Below are 16,444 nucleotides of genomic sequence, written 5' to 3'. Positions count from 1 at the left end.
TATATATATATATAGATTAAAATGTAAATGTTACATATTTGTACAAATAGGTATAAACATCTTTAAGAATACACACAATAGAATAGTATGAGGAATAAGTAATATCGAATTTCAATCTATTAGAAATCGGATATACCGGAATATATAGTTATATTGAAATCGTTACCTGATAAAAAATTTTTCATACATGAATATGAATAAATACGTAAACATACATAAACATTTATAAACATATACAATCAATGATTATCATATATGATTGTCAAACATATATATGAAATGTGTCCATACATGTTCATATATCTCTCTTTCTTTTGTAAGATTACTTTTTAGTGTAATACAAATAATAATAGTAATGTGAAAACATAAAAAATAATTAAAGGGAAAATTTTTGCAGTGTTTGTTTTAGAAAAAAACAAGTTTGAAGAAATATAAAAAAAATTGGTCATACACAATTATGCATAATTTTGTACATAATTATTACATACATAAGGAATTTTTTTACATTTTTTCAAACTTGATTTTTTTTTAAACAAATAGTGTGAAAATTAATTTTTTAATTATTTTTAATGTTTTTACGTTACTATTAATATTAATTAATATTTCTATTACACTAAAAAAAGTAATTTTACAAAAAAAAAGATATATGAACATTGCATAGTCATGCAATGCTTGTTTATGAATATCTATATTTGTACATATTTATTCATGAGTAATTTTTTACCGGATATTCATTATTCTTTCTATTATATTCCTTATAATCTTCCTACTGTATCTTCAGTCTAATACTTCTATTATGACATTTTTCGGAATAAATTTCGATCCGAATTATTTCATTCTTCCAGAAAACACAATAAAAATCTAGGAAACAATAATACTTATTCCGCAATCGGAATTTATTATAAATAATTTCATAATACGCATCCTCGATTTAAATTAGACTAAATATCAACTTTTAATCAACTAAAAGACGACAAATGTCTCAACTGTAATATAATCACCGCCAGTCAGCTAATGTAGTCGACTTTATGTTAACTAATAAACCTACAATTATCTAACCTACAATTATCTAAACATTTTAATAATCAGCTAAATATCGAAAGTCAACTTAAAATCAACGAAAAAATGTCGACTACCAGTCGCTAAACAGTCAGGCATGCTGTATTTATAAGCATGTTGCTTTTTTTCTATTAATATTCTTGCGGCGTGAGGCAATAATAAATCGTTTTGATTTGGCTTACTATTAATTTGAGAAATTACGCTTTTATGCAATATATATGCATATGAATGGCATATATTAGAGGTTCATCTTGAGAATTTATTTATAGTCCGCAATCAGCGCTCTAAATGCTATTGTTCAATTTAGAGATCCGTTTATCTAATATTCAAATCATATTTAATCTTGAGTCACGAGTTCATAAGTTTATTGTACGATTATTTTCAATATCAATGTTCAGACTTAAAAATTTCACTGTTTACGCATCGAATTTTAATTCCAGATATTGTAAAGAAAATCGTACTAAATTTATCATGCGTACTTCAAGAGAAATCGTAATGTAACTTGGCTTCAAGGTCAGTTTAAATGTCTGGCAAATTGAGCACCGACATTCTCCATCTTGCTATAATCATATACGCGCGATTCTCTGTAATGGAAGATTCAACCTGATCCACACATAAGCGGAAATTTTCTAGTCGACACTGTAAATAGTAAGTAACTAATTCTTCTTGTATGCCTTTCTGTCACGCTTTTACTGTGACATGAATTGCGTTGCGAGCGCAAGCGAAACGAGACATTTACTTCATTAATTCAGTGATCGAAATTTCGCTTAATGTGGAATATTTACTAAATTATCGTGACAAATAAAGAAAAATAAAATTAAGGATGTATGTCATATCTAAACACAATATCAAAAATATAAAAATATAAAAACTTCATATGATTTATTGTTTTTTTTTATTGTATCTCCGTAAAATTTGAACAGTTCTCTTATTGAAAAAATTATTAAAATTAAAAATTTAAAATTATTAAATTTTTTTCTTGATTTTATAATCCAAAATGGTTTCTTGTAATACTTATTTGCAAATTTGATGAGGTAACATTAAGAATTCGACACGTAATGATTTGGATGCGATTTGCTAAAATTATATGTATATACATATATTGTATATAATTACATCGAAATATTTAAGCAAAAATCCGCTTTAAAAAATAATAAATTTTTTTTACATAAAATTTATTTTCATCAGTCCAATCTTGAATTATATAATTAAGAATTAAGTTAAATTTTATATATAAATTGTTGTAAAATATTGTCATTTTGCTATGTATATATACATATACATATATAATCATTAGTTATACATATATAACCATTAATTATACATATATATTAGGTGTGGGAAAAAGTTCGTGGCTTTTTCCCGTTAGATGCATTAAAAAAACGTCACGAACTTTTTCCCACATCTAATATAATCATTATAGTCAAATTATTTGTTGTTTTCTTTTTTGCAGATTTAGGTCATATTCGTAGATTAATATCATCAAAAATTTTTAAATAATATTGTTTGATATTAGTTTTTTTGACTGATAACTTTTAATTGATATTGTATAATTCAATCCTTAAATCATGATTGCATTGATTAACTGATGCTTTTAACCTAACCTAATCTAATCTAACCTAACTTAACGCAGTTAGTTTCCATCATATGATAAATTGCAGATTGCAGTTTATCATATAATGGAAACAGTTATTATTGCCATTTAATCTTTCAACAGATTGTAGCAAATTTTTTTCTTAACTTTTTTTTAAGAATCAGATTAAATCTGATTTAATCTGATTTAATCGTCCGTACATATATCATTTCTTTTATTCAATGGGGATTCATTATATCTCTACAGCATCATGCACAGTTCTGGTGGGGCTATCTATCGACAAATGCAAATACTGCTTTCGCATTAAATATCGAACTTGATCGCGTATCATTTGATTTGATTTCCACTTTTCGAATTTGTCGATCATTCGACAAATTTTTGGACAAATTTCAAATATGATTCATAGTAATGATTCAAAATGATAAAATGATATAAGCCACAAAATTTCAATCAATTGATATTCTTTATTTTTAAAAAGGACTTCATGTTATATAAAATGATTATTATAAAGCAAATGATAACATATTTATATTTAAATGTTTTAGAAAAACTCATTGCAAACTTGATGCCTATTACATTATATGTTCCCTTAAATATGATAATATATTTTGTTCATATATGTTTCAAGCATTGTATGTATAAGGTTATTATTTATACATGTGTGATTTAAATATCGATGTATATACTGAATATCTCAAAATTTGCACTCAAAATTTAGCAAGAAAGTTTTCGAAAAATTAAGTGAAAAGGATTATATTTATAAATTTTTATTTTAAGCAATAGTTTCTATAATATAAGGATTTAACTATGGCTATAGATTACATTTAGATGATCATTTATAAGTATTATTGAACGTACTGATCAGCGAACTCGAAGTGTTCGCTCATCAGCACTCACTGATATTACGCGCGATTTATGGACATGTGATTATCTAAATATAATCTGTAATTGGCTGTATTTAAATCCTTATTATTTCAAAAATTATTGCTAAAATAGAAATTTACAAATAGCTTTTTTATTTAATTTTTCGAGAAAACTATTTTGCTACAGAATTTTATGTTGTAAATTTTAAGACACCCTGTATACGTGTACAGATATTGAATGCACTGTACATGTATATTTTCGTAAACACCAAATGTGTGACTTTTACAAAAATCTAATATTTACTGGCTTAATATTGAAAATAATTATAATTGCTTATTTTAAATATCAAAAACAAAAAGTTTAGTACCTTTTTGTACTCCAAATAATTAATTTCTGTCTTTTAGTAAAAATTACGGTCAGCATGGATTTCTGTAAAGGAAACCATTAATGACAGTAAATCTGTTTTTTATTTCTGTAATATTAAACTGTACTTTTTCTTTTACTAATTAAGTATCAAACATATATCTATTTACTTTAAATTTCAATAGTGTATACACACTAATTCAGGTAAAAAACATATTTGATAATAACTTCTATATATTCGGGAATATTCGATCTAATCGGCGATTATTTCAATGAATTGCTTGCAGCAAAATTTCTAATTCTATAATTCTAATTCTTCTTTTCATGTGTCAAATTTAAAAATTAACAATTATATCCATTTGAAATATTGCATGTGCTGTTTAATGAGTTAATTGCCGAGTAATTGCATTATTTTATTAACGTAAATATAATAGAATTATTAATCTGTTTATTGTTTACAGAAATAAAAATTAAATCGGGAACAACGAATTGAAAATTTTCTCTTTAATGTATTCACTGCCACGTTTATACACATATGGCATTCTTTTCCAAAAGTGCACCGTCATTCAAATACGAATGACACAAATTTTCTTACGAAATCTTGTTATTCAATGTTTTATAAGGAAAATGAAAGAAGGTAAATTCGAATTCCAGTAATAGCTAGCTATATTCAGTTTATATAAGCTATATTTAGTTTATATAATATTGAGTATTATTGATGTATGAATGCTGTGTCAATTATCATGTCTACTTTGAATTTATCATCGATTAAGTTAATCAAAATTTAAAAAACAAAGTCATTTCAAGAATAATTTCTAACTATATCTTATACAGTACAGAAAATAGTATAATTGTGTACTATATATTGCAATAGCATTACTGTAATGTTGCAATATTGTTGCAATGATATATATTGTATGGAATAATTCGTCGCCCCTTAATTTTTCTATGTGTAATAATAAAAGATAAATAATTCTATATGTATTACTGAAATAATATAAATATATTTTTCGATAAAAATCCTATATTATTTGCATGAGATGTAAAATTTCCTATCCTATTCTGGAAATTTAAATTCACAGTCTAATTTTTTTATGATTGAATGCTGCGTAAATTATTTTACAATTAAACGAGAACTTTTGCTTATCTTTATATGTTTAAAAGATATATGTAGAATGTTTATTTATAAATTGTATTATCAAAGAGAACAATACAAATTGAAATACATTTTTGGAATTTGGAATTTGACTCGAATTACGATAAAAAATTACGTTAAAAAATTATATGAGCGATATATAATATAATAAAATTAATCGCCAATTATAACTGAAATTTAATCGAAGCTATTCTGCTCCAATATTAAGATTGGCTGCGTTCATCAAAGAAAACAGCTTTGCAACTATTGTAAAATTCTTTAATATGATTGGTATTTTTATTTTTAATTCCTTATTAGATTTAAATGTATAGACCAATTATATTAAAGAATTTTACAACAGTATACAATTACACTGCTTTTTTTGCTGAACGCGCTTTTGCCGAAGCTGCAAAAGTAACGCTGTATGATAATATATGATGAGTACAATGCGCAGTTGCAAATGCTGTATCCGTCTATACATATCGCGAGTTCGATTTGAAGGTGATCGGGGGTTACGACTTATAACAAGGAAGGTCGCGACGCGAGTATGCGACGCGAATAAGTTCGATGCGACGCAGCTCAACGTGGTGGCAGTGCGACAGTGAGATTCCCGGTTCCCATAGTTTTCGCGAGCTTCAAGTCGTTTTCGCGAGGCGGATCGAGGTGCCTCGCGTAAGATTACTAGCAAAGCATGAGAATCGGGCGATCGTATCCTATCAGCACCGTCGAACTCCGTCGTCGTATCCGGCATATCTCCGGTGAAAAAAGAGCGAACGAATCGCACGGTGACAGGGTCGATACGTTGACTTCAAGGCCGTGCGGCTCACCCACGCAGGTTCGTGGGACAGCAGTCTTTACGTAAGTCAGTTTTGCTACAAAATGATACGTATGTGCTTTGTGTTGTTTGATGATAGACGCGAAATCGTGGATAAGACGATTAACGAAGTAACTCGCGAAACGGGTGGAGCTTCGTCGATCGAATCTCTGTATAGGTTATGTTTCTTTGACAATTGATGACGCTCAAGCAACTACTAAATATGTAACGCGGAAAGGATCCATATGTGTTAAAACAGACTGTGAATTTTTTATGATTGGGTTTGTATTGTTATGATAGCTAAAATATTTTAGATATTTTTGTAATTAATTTTGAACATGTGTTTTAAATGATATTTGGAGGAATTAAAGAAGGATTGCCGTCTGTTTGCATGTGTGACATTAATCTGTCACGGAACTGATGTTTACGTGACGTGGAGTAAATGTAGTAGAGTTTATGCGATTTCAGCATGAATGTGACAAATATTGATGTTCCATTTATGCGCAGACTTATGCATGCGCCTAAGTGTTTTCAAGAAAGAAAGAAGCAAAAAGAGAGTATATTTATGTTATATCATTTTTTGCTTAATTAACATATTCATCGATATGTTCGAAATAAAACTGCTGTTTAGCGAAAATTTCGTGTAAGAAAATTTATTCATTCACTTTTAGGACTTTAAAATTTTAATTTTAACTGTCGGCAAAAACAAATTTTTAATTGATGTCTTTGCTATTCTACATTTTTTTTTCAACAGAAAAATATTATTTTATAATAGAACCTTATTGTTTGGTATACATATAATTAATTATAATTGAAAAATTTTGACCGGTTTTTATTTAAAATTTATTGTAGTGAAATTGATTTCTGAATTATTTCTAAATAATAAAAACGAAATATAATGACGTTTGTATAAATTTAAATACGATAACTTTTTTAATAACTACATCCAATGATATAAACATTTCAGTTTTTTTAAAAAGGTTATGAGGCATTTATTCTCATTTATATACTGATTGTGACTTTTAATTTTTTTTATCAACATAACATTAAAATATTATCTTTAAAATATTGTTTTGTATTTATTAATACCTATTAATACGCTTAGCATGATTAAAATTCCTCGGCGATTACATTCTCATTATAAATTTATATAATTTTATATAGGAAGCATAAATTTAATAATCTGAAGAGAAAAGAGTTATTTTTCCTTTTTATCAACACGCGTATATAATTTTGTGAATCAAATAAATCGGAGCGAGTACACGCGAAAGCGTGTTTCTATTTTCGTTGTGTGTATAACGCGCAATATAAAAAAAAATTACATAAATCAGAAATTTGTAAATTTGTTCCGAGTAATATATAGTATCTGTATACAGAAACTAACATAAAAACTCATCAGATTAAGTAACGACATGATTTAATTAATTATGTAAGAATTATTTCCACTTATAATTAATCATCTCGATGATATATAATATTAATAAAACACAGTGTTGCCCCATGGAAAAATAGTCTGATGTTAGTAATTTTTTTTTGCCATTCTTTTTTAATTTAAGATAAGAAGTTTTCAATTAGTATCAGATTTGATTAATTTAAAGCAAGAATTAATGAACAAGGAACGTTTACAAAATTGTTTCCCTTTATTTTTTTTTGAGATATTTTTATTTTTCTTTAAAAGATTATATTATTAAAGAATAATTATTACGAAATTTTTTTTGTATAAAATGACATTTAAATATTAGAGCAGTTAATAGCGATTGTTGTCGATGTTAATGGTGCATTAACTTGGCTCGTAAAAACTAATTGAGTAGAAAGGTATTGATAAAGACATAAAGAAAGAATAAAAAATGATTACATTAAACACTCTGCAAAGTTTGTGTATGTGTGTGTGTGTGTGTGTGTGTGTGTGTGTGTGTGTGTGTATATATATATATATATATATATATATATATATATATATATATATATATATAAATCAATAAATATAATGGCCATTAGAGCAATTGACTGACTGCAATATTAATGCATTCGCAGATTTTTGCAGATTAAAATATAATATTTTATGAATATTGAAGCCGACATAACTTCAATTGACGCTGATTTCTATATTTATTCGTGATTAATAGTAGATTACGATTTATTGATACATATTGAATCAATCATTGGAAATGATTAAATCTTTATAAATTTGGATTTCGATGCTGTAAACACAAAAGTTAGTTCTCCTCGTCAGTTAATATAATAATATATATACATTTATAATAATATATATACATTTGTTTAGTTTGTAATATATATCATATATAATTTAGTAGAAAATATTCCGATTTCAGATTTCAATCTCAGCTGTGATGTGATAATTTTTATTTGTACACGCAACCTAGAAAATATACTTTTTCCTGATACTCTCAACTCTTTTTTATCAGTGATTAATCGCTTTTTTACCCATTTAATTATTACAGCGTTATGACGTAAAGCTTGAACTTCGATATTTAAACTTTAAACGATATAGTTGTGTGCGCAGAAATAACAATATTATTCTAGAGATACTGTGATATTTTTTAAATAAAAACTGCTTTGAAATTAATAATATCAATTAATTTTTTAAAGAGTGACATACTTAATTCCACAACGAACTAAAATTTTAATGAGATCGTTGTTATTAACTTAAAGAAAATTTGACAATGGTTCTATTTTTTAACTAAGATTTTTTTTATTTTTACAGTTGACTCAAAAACAACATTTGATGATATATCAAAATATCAACTTTTATTAATATAATAACAGTCAAAATAATGAAGATACAAGAAATTATTTGGAATTAACAGCCTATTTAATAGCATACTTTATACCGAAGAAACGGTTTTGTTGAAGTGTCTAAAAATTTAGCTATCACACTAAATTTTTAAATATTTCAACAAAACCATTTTTTGTACAAATCTGAAAATAATTATATTTGAATCATTAAAATAATTATGTAGAACGTTCAAATTAGTTGCTTATCAAAAGTTTTTTTTGCAGAATTGCTCATGCTTGAGTTTCCTGTATAATTATTTTAATAATCCAACAAAATTATTTTTAGATCTGTATCTGTCTGAATTTTTAAATATTTCAGCAAAATTTTCCCGTGTACAGAAATCCAGTTAATTTAATCCTGATAAATTTAATACTAAAAGATAGTGATGAATCATTTATTTTGAGTACTGAAAGCACTCGAACGATAATACTTTTAATATTTACACTGAGAAAAATGTCTGGTTGGAATTCTGAAAATGGAACAAATTTTCTGGTTAAATCTATCTATTATTATTCTAGTTGAGATAACCAGAATTCTTATTCGTATCAGAATCTTCGTTCATTTTCAACATTTTTCTCAGTGTGAAAGAAGTAATTAATCATTACCTTCTATCAAATTTTTACAAGGAACACGTATTACTTTTAAAATTTGTCAATAATATTTACATCCTCTATTAGAACCCACCTCGTGCCTGATTACATGCTTATCGCAAAATAATTAGTGACTCGCGACACTAAACAGTCCTTGTCAGTCTGCGTGTTGCATTCGATCTATCGTGCGTTTTTACGACGACGCATATTAGTGATATATATGGGAAAGATAAAGATAAATACATAGAGAAAGAGAGAGAGAGAGAGAGAGAGAGAGAGAGAGACATTCCAGTTTTCTCATAATCAGTGTACCGTTGCTTTCCACGCTCAGCTGACACGGCCGTGGCTTTTCGACCGATACTCCGAACGAACAGCCTTTCGAGAACAGCCTGCCAGTCGACATTCGTGAGCGTAGCGCGTACACTGTGGAGTTTGTCGCGCTCTTTTCCACTCTTTCCGTTCTAGCGGTTCTTTTCCTGCATTTCGTGAATGTTAACGGGAATACATCGTTCTTCCCATTGGAACGTGTGAACGATTCACGATTTCTCGGCTCTCCCATTTATCGAAGTAACGTTATTGTACGATGGTATAATTCTCGACATAAATTCCGATTTCTATAAATAACAAGAGGATAATATCTAATATTTACTTGTGATAACAAACGCAATGAGCGCCGCGTAGAATACGGTTCCGCGTATTTACACTATGAAGAAAAGTTGTTAACGTGATTAAATGTGTTTTAATTATATTAATTTATAGTGACTATTTAATTCATGTATCTAAGTTAAATATACGTGAGCATATTTAAGAATTCATGTCAACAAAATAATTTATTCTTATAATTTAAAACGTGTTATTTGTTTGAACTGACAGATATTTACTTGACAATCATAGTGACCATAACCATCATAGTTAGTTGAATCAATTAATATTTTTTTAAATCAACAACTTTTTTCTCAGTGTATCTATAGCAGAAAATAAAATAATCGCGTTGAGACTACATCGAAAATCTCGTTAGTTTTTTATTCTCAATATTCGGTATAGAAAGAACTTACTCATAAAGAAATGCTCACAAAGCATTTTACATTCCGAGTACGTAATTGCTAATTCTGCGACCTATTTTTTGTGATTGTTTATCTTTATGAACATGGAAACTCGTCGACGTGTTGATACCGGCACTCGTAAGTTCTTTAAGAATAAATAAAATAATATTTGCGAGCTATAGAATAAATCTAATACATATAAAACTATTGCTTGTGAACACATCATCCTTTTATTTCAGAAGTAACCCAACTCAAAAAATGAACCAATTCGAAAAATTAAGTTTTTCAGAAAAGGGGAAGAATTATTTATTATTTTTAACTTAACAGTAAATAATTGACTAATTAAATATTGGATTGCAAAAAAAATACTTTCAGAAATGTGAACAATGGCAATTTTATTATTTTTGTTTTACAATCTTTAAAAAACACTTTTTTAAGTTGTGACGATTTTGATATAATATAAAGAATTATAACAAATTTAGAATATTGACATCAAAGTGTCATAACTCGAAATATCCAATATCTTCATTAGATAAAATGATTAAATTAGAGATAAAAAATATATTTCTTCTTCAAATTTTGATCACCAAAATTATCTTACTCTTTATGTTCTTTGTAGAAAATTCTTCTTTATTTAAAAAAATGACACAATTCAAAATGTGTTATTCTTGTAGAAAGTATCATGATTTAAAAAAAAAATTTTAAGAACGACATACTTATAGTTGCACTTAAGTGCAGCTATTTAACGGCAACTATTTCTGTGAAGTCAAGTTGATTTACTTTTAATAGAGTAATCTGTGTCTAATTCATTCATAATAATAATTCGAAAATCATTTTTTGAATTGCATTTTGAAAAAAATGATATAATTTATGCACTAATAATTATGAAAGCTCATATAGATATTTTATTGATATTTTACTTAAAAATTGATATAAAAATGACGATTTTTAATCTGAATCGCAGCGATTATTAGTTTCGAAATTTTTTATTTATTCTTTTTTTTTGGAAGCAGTGTTATGATTTTACAGCTCACTATTATGTTAATCTTGCTAGCTCGTTATAAAAACAAGCTTAATTTATTTAATATATACATATTATTTGTATAATTATTTCTATTTTAGTGACGTTTAAATTACACTTGTTAAAGAATTATATACATATTTTCCGTTAAAGGAAAAGATTATCTATAGTCATGAATACTTACTATCTTGCTTATCTTTTAAGTTTACCTTGAATTTATACTTATACAATAAAAAGTACTTGTGCATATGGTTATTAAAAAACTTATAAGGTTTAATGCCTTAGAAGATATTATGCTTTATAAGTTTTTTTTAATTTTTTAAGATATTTACATGACAAGTATAATAACGTCCAGTTTGATGAAGGTAACTGCACGATAATTGAGAAGATTATTCACAGCTATAAAGCACAGTGATTTGCAAAAGAATTAGTAATTGAAATTGTTACTAGTTTCTCCTCTTACTAGATCTCGGCGTTAACTAATTTTCTCTTGGTATTGATCTCGAAAAAAATCAAAATCAGTCTGTAACTAGATTCTCGGAAGTGCACGTATATGAAACACATTTTTCAGTCACAACAGTTTGTATAATTACTCGTAAATCGCACAATAACAGGATACCGCAAATAATAGGCTGCTAACGTAACAATGAATATACTCGCGATTTTGTTTTCGTCTGACAAGACAATTTCCGAAAGCATTTCTGAGTCAAATGATAAAGTATGTGTCGAATAAATCTCGCGCGAAGAAAGACAACGTACAACTGATGACGTTAATTAGAATCCTAAGACAGTATTGCTTGCAATATATTGACTGTAATAAATATCTCAGGCTGCATTTTTAACAAATGCAATGGCAATTTCCATTTCGCGTTGCACTTCTCTTGTATATAACCTCGCTATAGGTTATCATTTATTTTTCCGGTTTCAATTTTTGAAATTGCATTGCCGTTATATTTCTTGTACATGATTATTTCGAGAAAGTAATGAAAATAGAAAATGCTTGATTGAATTAATTAATCTCTCTTCATTTAATTCAATGATGTGCATAGAAAAAAGAAAAGAATTGTTTATTTACATCGTTGATTTATAGTGATTAGATAAATATCTATGGTTTTTTATAAAGATATATGAATTTAAGAACAATTTCTAGAAAATATGTACTTTTCAATCATCTTATTCATGTTGTCTTATTTTCAATGAAAGAAAGAACATAGCTTGTGGTCCATTTTTTAGCCATTCGACTTATCGCAAGTGTGAACTTAAGAATCATTAATGATAACATGTGTGAATCATCATCTTTACAAGAGATCAACAATATTTAATAGTATTCGACCTCTTTCATTGAAGATCCCGTCATCTCGCGCGGAAAGAACTCCACGACGCAGTTTATTGATTTAGGCTTCGACGGGTTTTCACAGAAAACATCAGCCACGTAGTATATCTATGAAATTTATTTATAATAGATCATAAATCATTTGGAATAGTAAATCATCTGGAAATCATTACGATGATGCACTGATCGAGATCGTTTCATCCGTCTGTTTTAAATCATAATATTTGATGTTTTTCTCATTAAAAATACATAAAATAATGATTCAGTGGAAAAATAATTTTATTTAAAGGAATTATTTACACACAGGGAATACATATATAGGCTGTTCCGAAATTCGCGAATCAAGATATCACAGCAAGAAAGTTTTTAAAAGATTAAAAAATGTTATACGTATATACATTTTTATTTCAAGTAGTAGTTTTTGAAATATAAGAGTTTAAATATAATTAATTATAGATTATATGTTTAGACCGCTGTCTGTCTATGAAATTATTACTTAAAATAAAAATTTACGAATAATATTTTTATTTTTTTACAAACTTTTTTGTTGTAGTACTTTGATTCGCAAATTTCAGGACACCCTATATATACTCTGTCATAAATAGTTATTTCTGTTTTTCATTGCTAAAGAAGATAGACCGACGAATTTAATATTTCATAATAATACTATAATATTATTTATAATACTTGATAATTAATATTTTAAACTTTAATACTATCGACGAAGAATAAAATCATATTGTATTTATCTCAACAAAATATTTAACACCTATTATATAGCTTAATTTCATTTTCTCGTTAATTAAATTTTAACTATATAATTATTTATTGATTGACCAGATAGGACAAGAGGAATATTTTCGGTATTTTATTGTGTATACAAATCTATTCTATCGATTTTGCAAATGTTGTTTTATTAAAAAATACATTTTAATAAATTTGCAAGAATTTTCTTTATCTTTCTATGTCTTTGTTTTTTCTGATGTCACAATCCAAGCTACAATGAGTAGGCAGGAATCTTAAATTTGAGTTTTAGCCTATCATAGTTTTTCTTAATTTGAAACGTAATGGAAAGCCATTGTGGCCATTTTTTTTTTATTTTAAAGACAAAATCAAGAAAGATATTCTGTAAACAAGAATGTGTTTTATTTGCAAGAAGTGCATCTGGGTCTTTCGTTTGTTATGAGGTGTTAAATAGATCAGACCGACCGTGCTAAGTGTAACTAGGCTGATGCCGCAGATGCCCTGACCCTGACTATCACGGCACTAACACGTCGTATTCACAGCGCAGAGTAGGCGACCGTATCCTGGACGGTTGCCATCGAGAGATCTAAATAGAACTACCTACCGCACTTCTACGGCGGTGGGACGACCACTTTGCTGCCGTTTTATAGATTCCATTTCGTCGACTATTTGCACGAAAAATGTGAATGTCTTAACCGATGGATGAATAACTCCTAAAATCGTATCGCGCATGTAACGTGGGCGCGTTAGCTCCAGAATGTCTACACTGTTGAACATTTGAACTATTTCTTCTGATACATTAAAGTGGAATGCTGTATGTCTGCCAAATGTTCTCTTTAGAACTTTTAGAATGAATCTCGCTCTAAAGAGAAATCTTACTCTTAAAGATAGAAAATTGAGTCATTCTTTTTCAAGATTGACTGAATTTTCACTCTTTAGAATGAGATTTCACTTCGAAGAATTTATAATACATTACGTTACATTATATACGAAATTATTAAGCTAAAATAATAACTTATACATGAAATATTTTTTTTTTTAATTTGCTGACATATACTACAAATAAAAATATGAGATTTCCGCATAATATATCATCACAACAGAATTTTTTTAATTATCTATTCGAGTTCTATTTTGAAATTTTCAAGATTATTTCATAATTGAAGTGGGAATGATGATAGTTTTACAAAATTTTTTAATTGATGAGTTGATGATGAAAAATGTTAATAAAAATTATAAACAAATAAAACATTTATTTATATGAAAATGATAAATTAAAAATAATGTATCCGTAGAACAATTTAAAATCTTTAAAATCGGTCTCTTGCATTTTTTTTGCACGACTAATGGTTTCGACATTATAATAATTTGAATGTTCGCATGAGCGACGATTTTTTATAAATTTTTACAAGTTACAAGCGTGAATAATTTCACAAAAAAAATTTTGTTCACGAAACACGTGTCTCGTATTTTTAGTAGAACATGATCAAAGCAAATTTAAAAAAAAAATAAAACTGATGTTTCCAAGATGCCTGGTTTAATATAGAATGCCTCAATAACTATTCTAATATTATAATAATCTAAAAAATTATGAAATAAAGTTAAAGAAGTATCAGTCAAACTTTTCTCGCCTTTACTATATTTGTATGCTATTCCAATTTTTCCAATATAATTTTATTCTTTTATTCATAATTTCATCAATTTTTCAAACGTATTTAATATATTGATGCGAAATAATCAAATAAAAAAAATATCTTCTCGGAAAAAACTATCTTAGGAATTTTAAGAATTGACAAGATTCATTTATATACTTCTAGCTCTTTTATAATACTGAAATATCCATCAACTCGGCAAAATAAAATTCTCTTGAAAATGATTGTTGGAACAGTCAAACTACGCATATCGTTCTAGGAAATATATATTATAGGATATACATTATAGGATAGGAAGCGAATGTTGACATGCATTAGTATGAGGAGTCACGAAACACATCCATTTTAAAAAATGGAGCAATAATAACGTTTTTTTTCCTTGTTTGTGTTAGAACTGATAAATAAAAGTAGCGGACACACGTACATGACATAAATGCGCATGTATGCTTACACGTGCGCGTCAAAAAAAAACTCGCGTAATTTACGAAAAAAATATATCGCGTCTATATAATTTATATGACAGCGTCGCACATGTGCCTATTTATTGTTAGAAATAGTTTCATAATTTCTATGAAGAAATATATATGTTGCCAATGAAGTTTAACATTTTAAAATGCGCAAATTTCAAATTATGCAAATGCTTAAAAATTTATCGCAAATTAACCAATTAATGCTAATTTATTTAATCAAATTGATTTATACATGTATAATGTGTGTTTAACTTGTATCAAATATAACATTAATGCGTGACGTATATATTTTCGGTATATAATTCTTAGAGTATATCTATAACAATTGAAATGAAGCTTTTTTAATGAAGAATGCTTCATATTTTATTCAAATTTAACCTTTTCATTATATTTTTAAATATTCAATATTTATATAAAAACCGATTATTTATACACGGAGAAAATTTTATATTAAGTTTTAATACAATTTAATACAATTTATTTAATACAATTTTAAATTACACTTTACTATGTCTTATATTTTTGATGGACCATCACAACATGATTCCGACATAATTTATTATGGTAATACTAATTTTTATCATATAAATAAAGTAATTATTTTAGTAAACCAATGCTTAATATTCTAATATAAAAATAGTTAATTTTTACTATGATACGCAAACAAAAATTTGCTAGATATATATTTTTTTACTTATCTTTACAATACTATCTTTTATTCAACAAGTTTTGAATTTGTAATAAAAATTTGAACTATGAAAAAGTATAAAAATTACATTATTGTTTTTAAAAATAGCTACAGCATTTAAACTTAATAATTTATAGCTGATAGCAGCTATTACAATATTACAATAATTTTAAATATAAAATTTTTTCCGAGTATAAAAACGTTAATTGTGAAACGTGTAAGTTAGAAAGACTTTAATTAATATACATTTTGCGATAAAAAAGATAGTATTATAAAA

General features: G+C 26.9%; 2 protein-coding genes across 3 annotated transcripts in view; one reads left to right on the top strand and one right to left on the bottom strand.

The window, feature by feature from the left end:
• Positions 1 to 16,444, bottom strand: part of LOC108687508 (SEC14-like protein 2) — a 40,672-nt gene that overhangs the window by 19,627 nt on the left and 4,601 nt on the right. The gene's annotated exons all lie outside the window — the stretch shown is intronic.
• LOC108687509 (calcium release-activated calcium channel protein 1-like) overlaps positions 10,253 to 16,444 on the top strand; it is a 22,595-nt gene continuing 16,403 nt past the window's right edge. Inside the window, 1 exon segment of the mRNA XM_018193293.1 lies at positions 10,253 to 10,397. Within this exon segment, the coding sequence (XP_018048782.1) occupies positions 10,358 to 10,397 (40 nt within the window). The 5' untranslated portion in view covers positions 10,253 to 10,357.

The sequence above is a fragment of the Atta colombica genome, unplaced genomic scaffold (genome assembly GCF_001594045.1).
Source record: "Atta colombica isolate Treedump-2 unplaced genomic scaffold, Acol1.0 scaffold207, whole genome shotgun sequence".
Classification (NCBI taxonomy): Eukaryota; Metazoa; Arthropoda; class Insecta; order Hymenoptera; family Formicidae; genus Atta; species Atta colombica.
The sequence above is the reverse complement of the archived record's forward strand: the minus strand, read 5'-3'. Positions and strand labels throughout refer to the sequence as shown.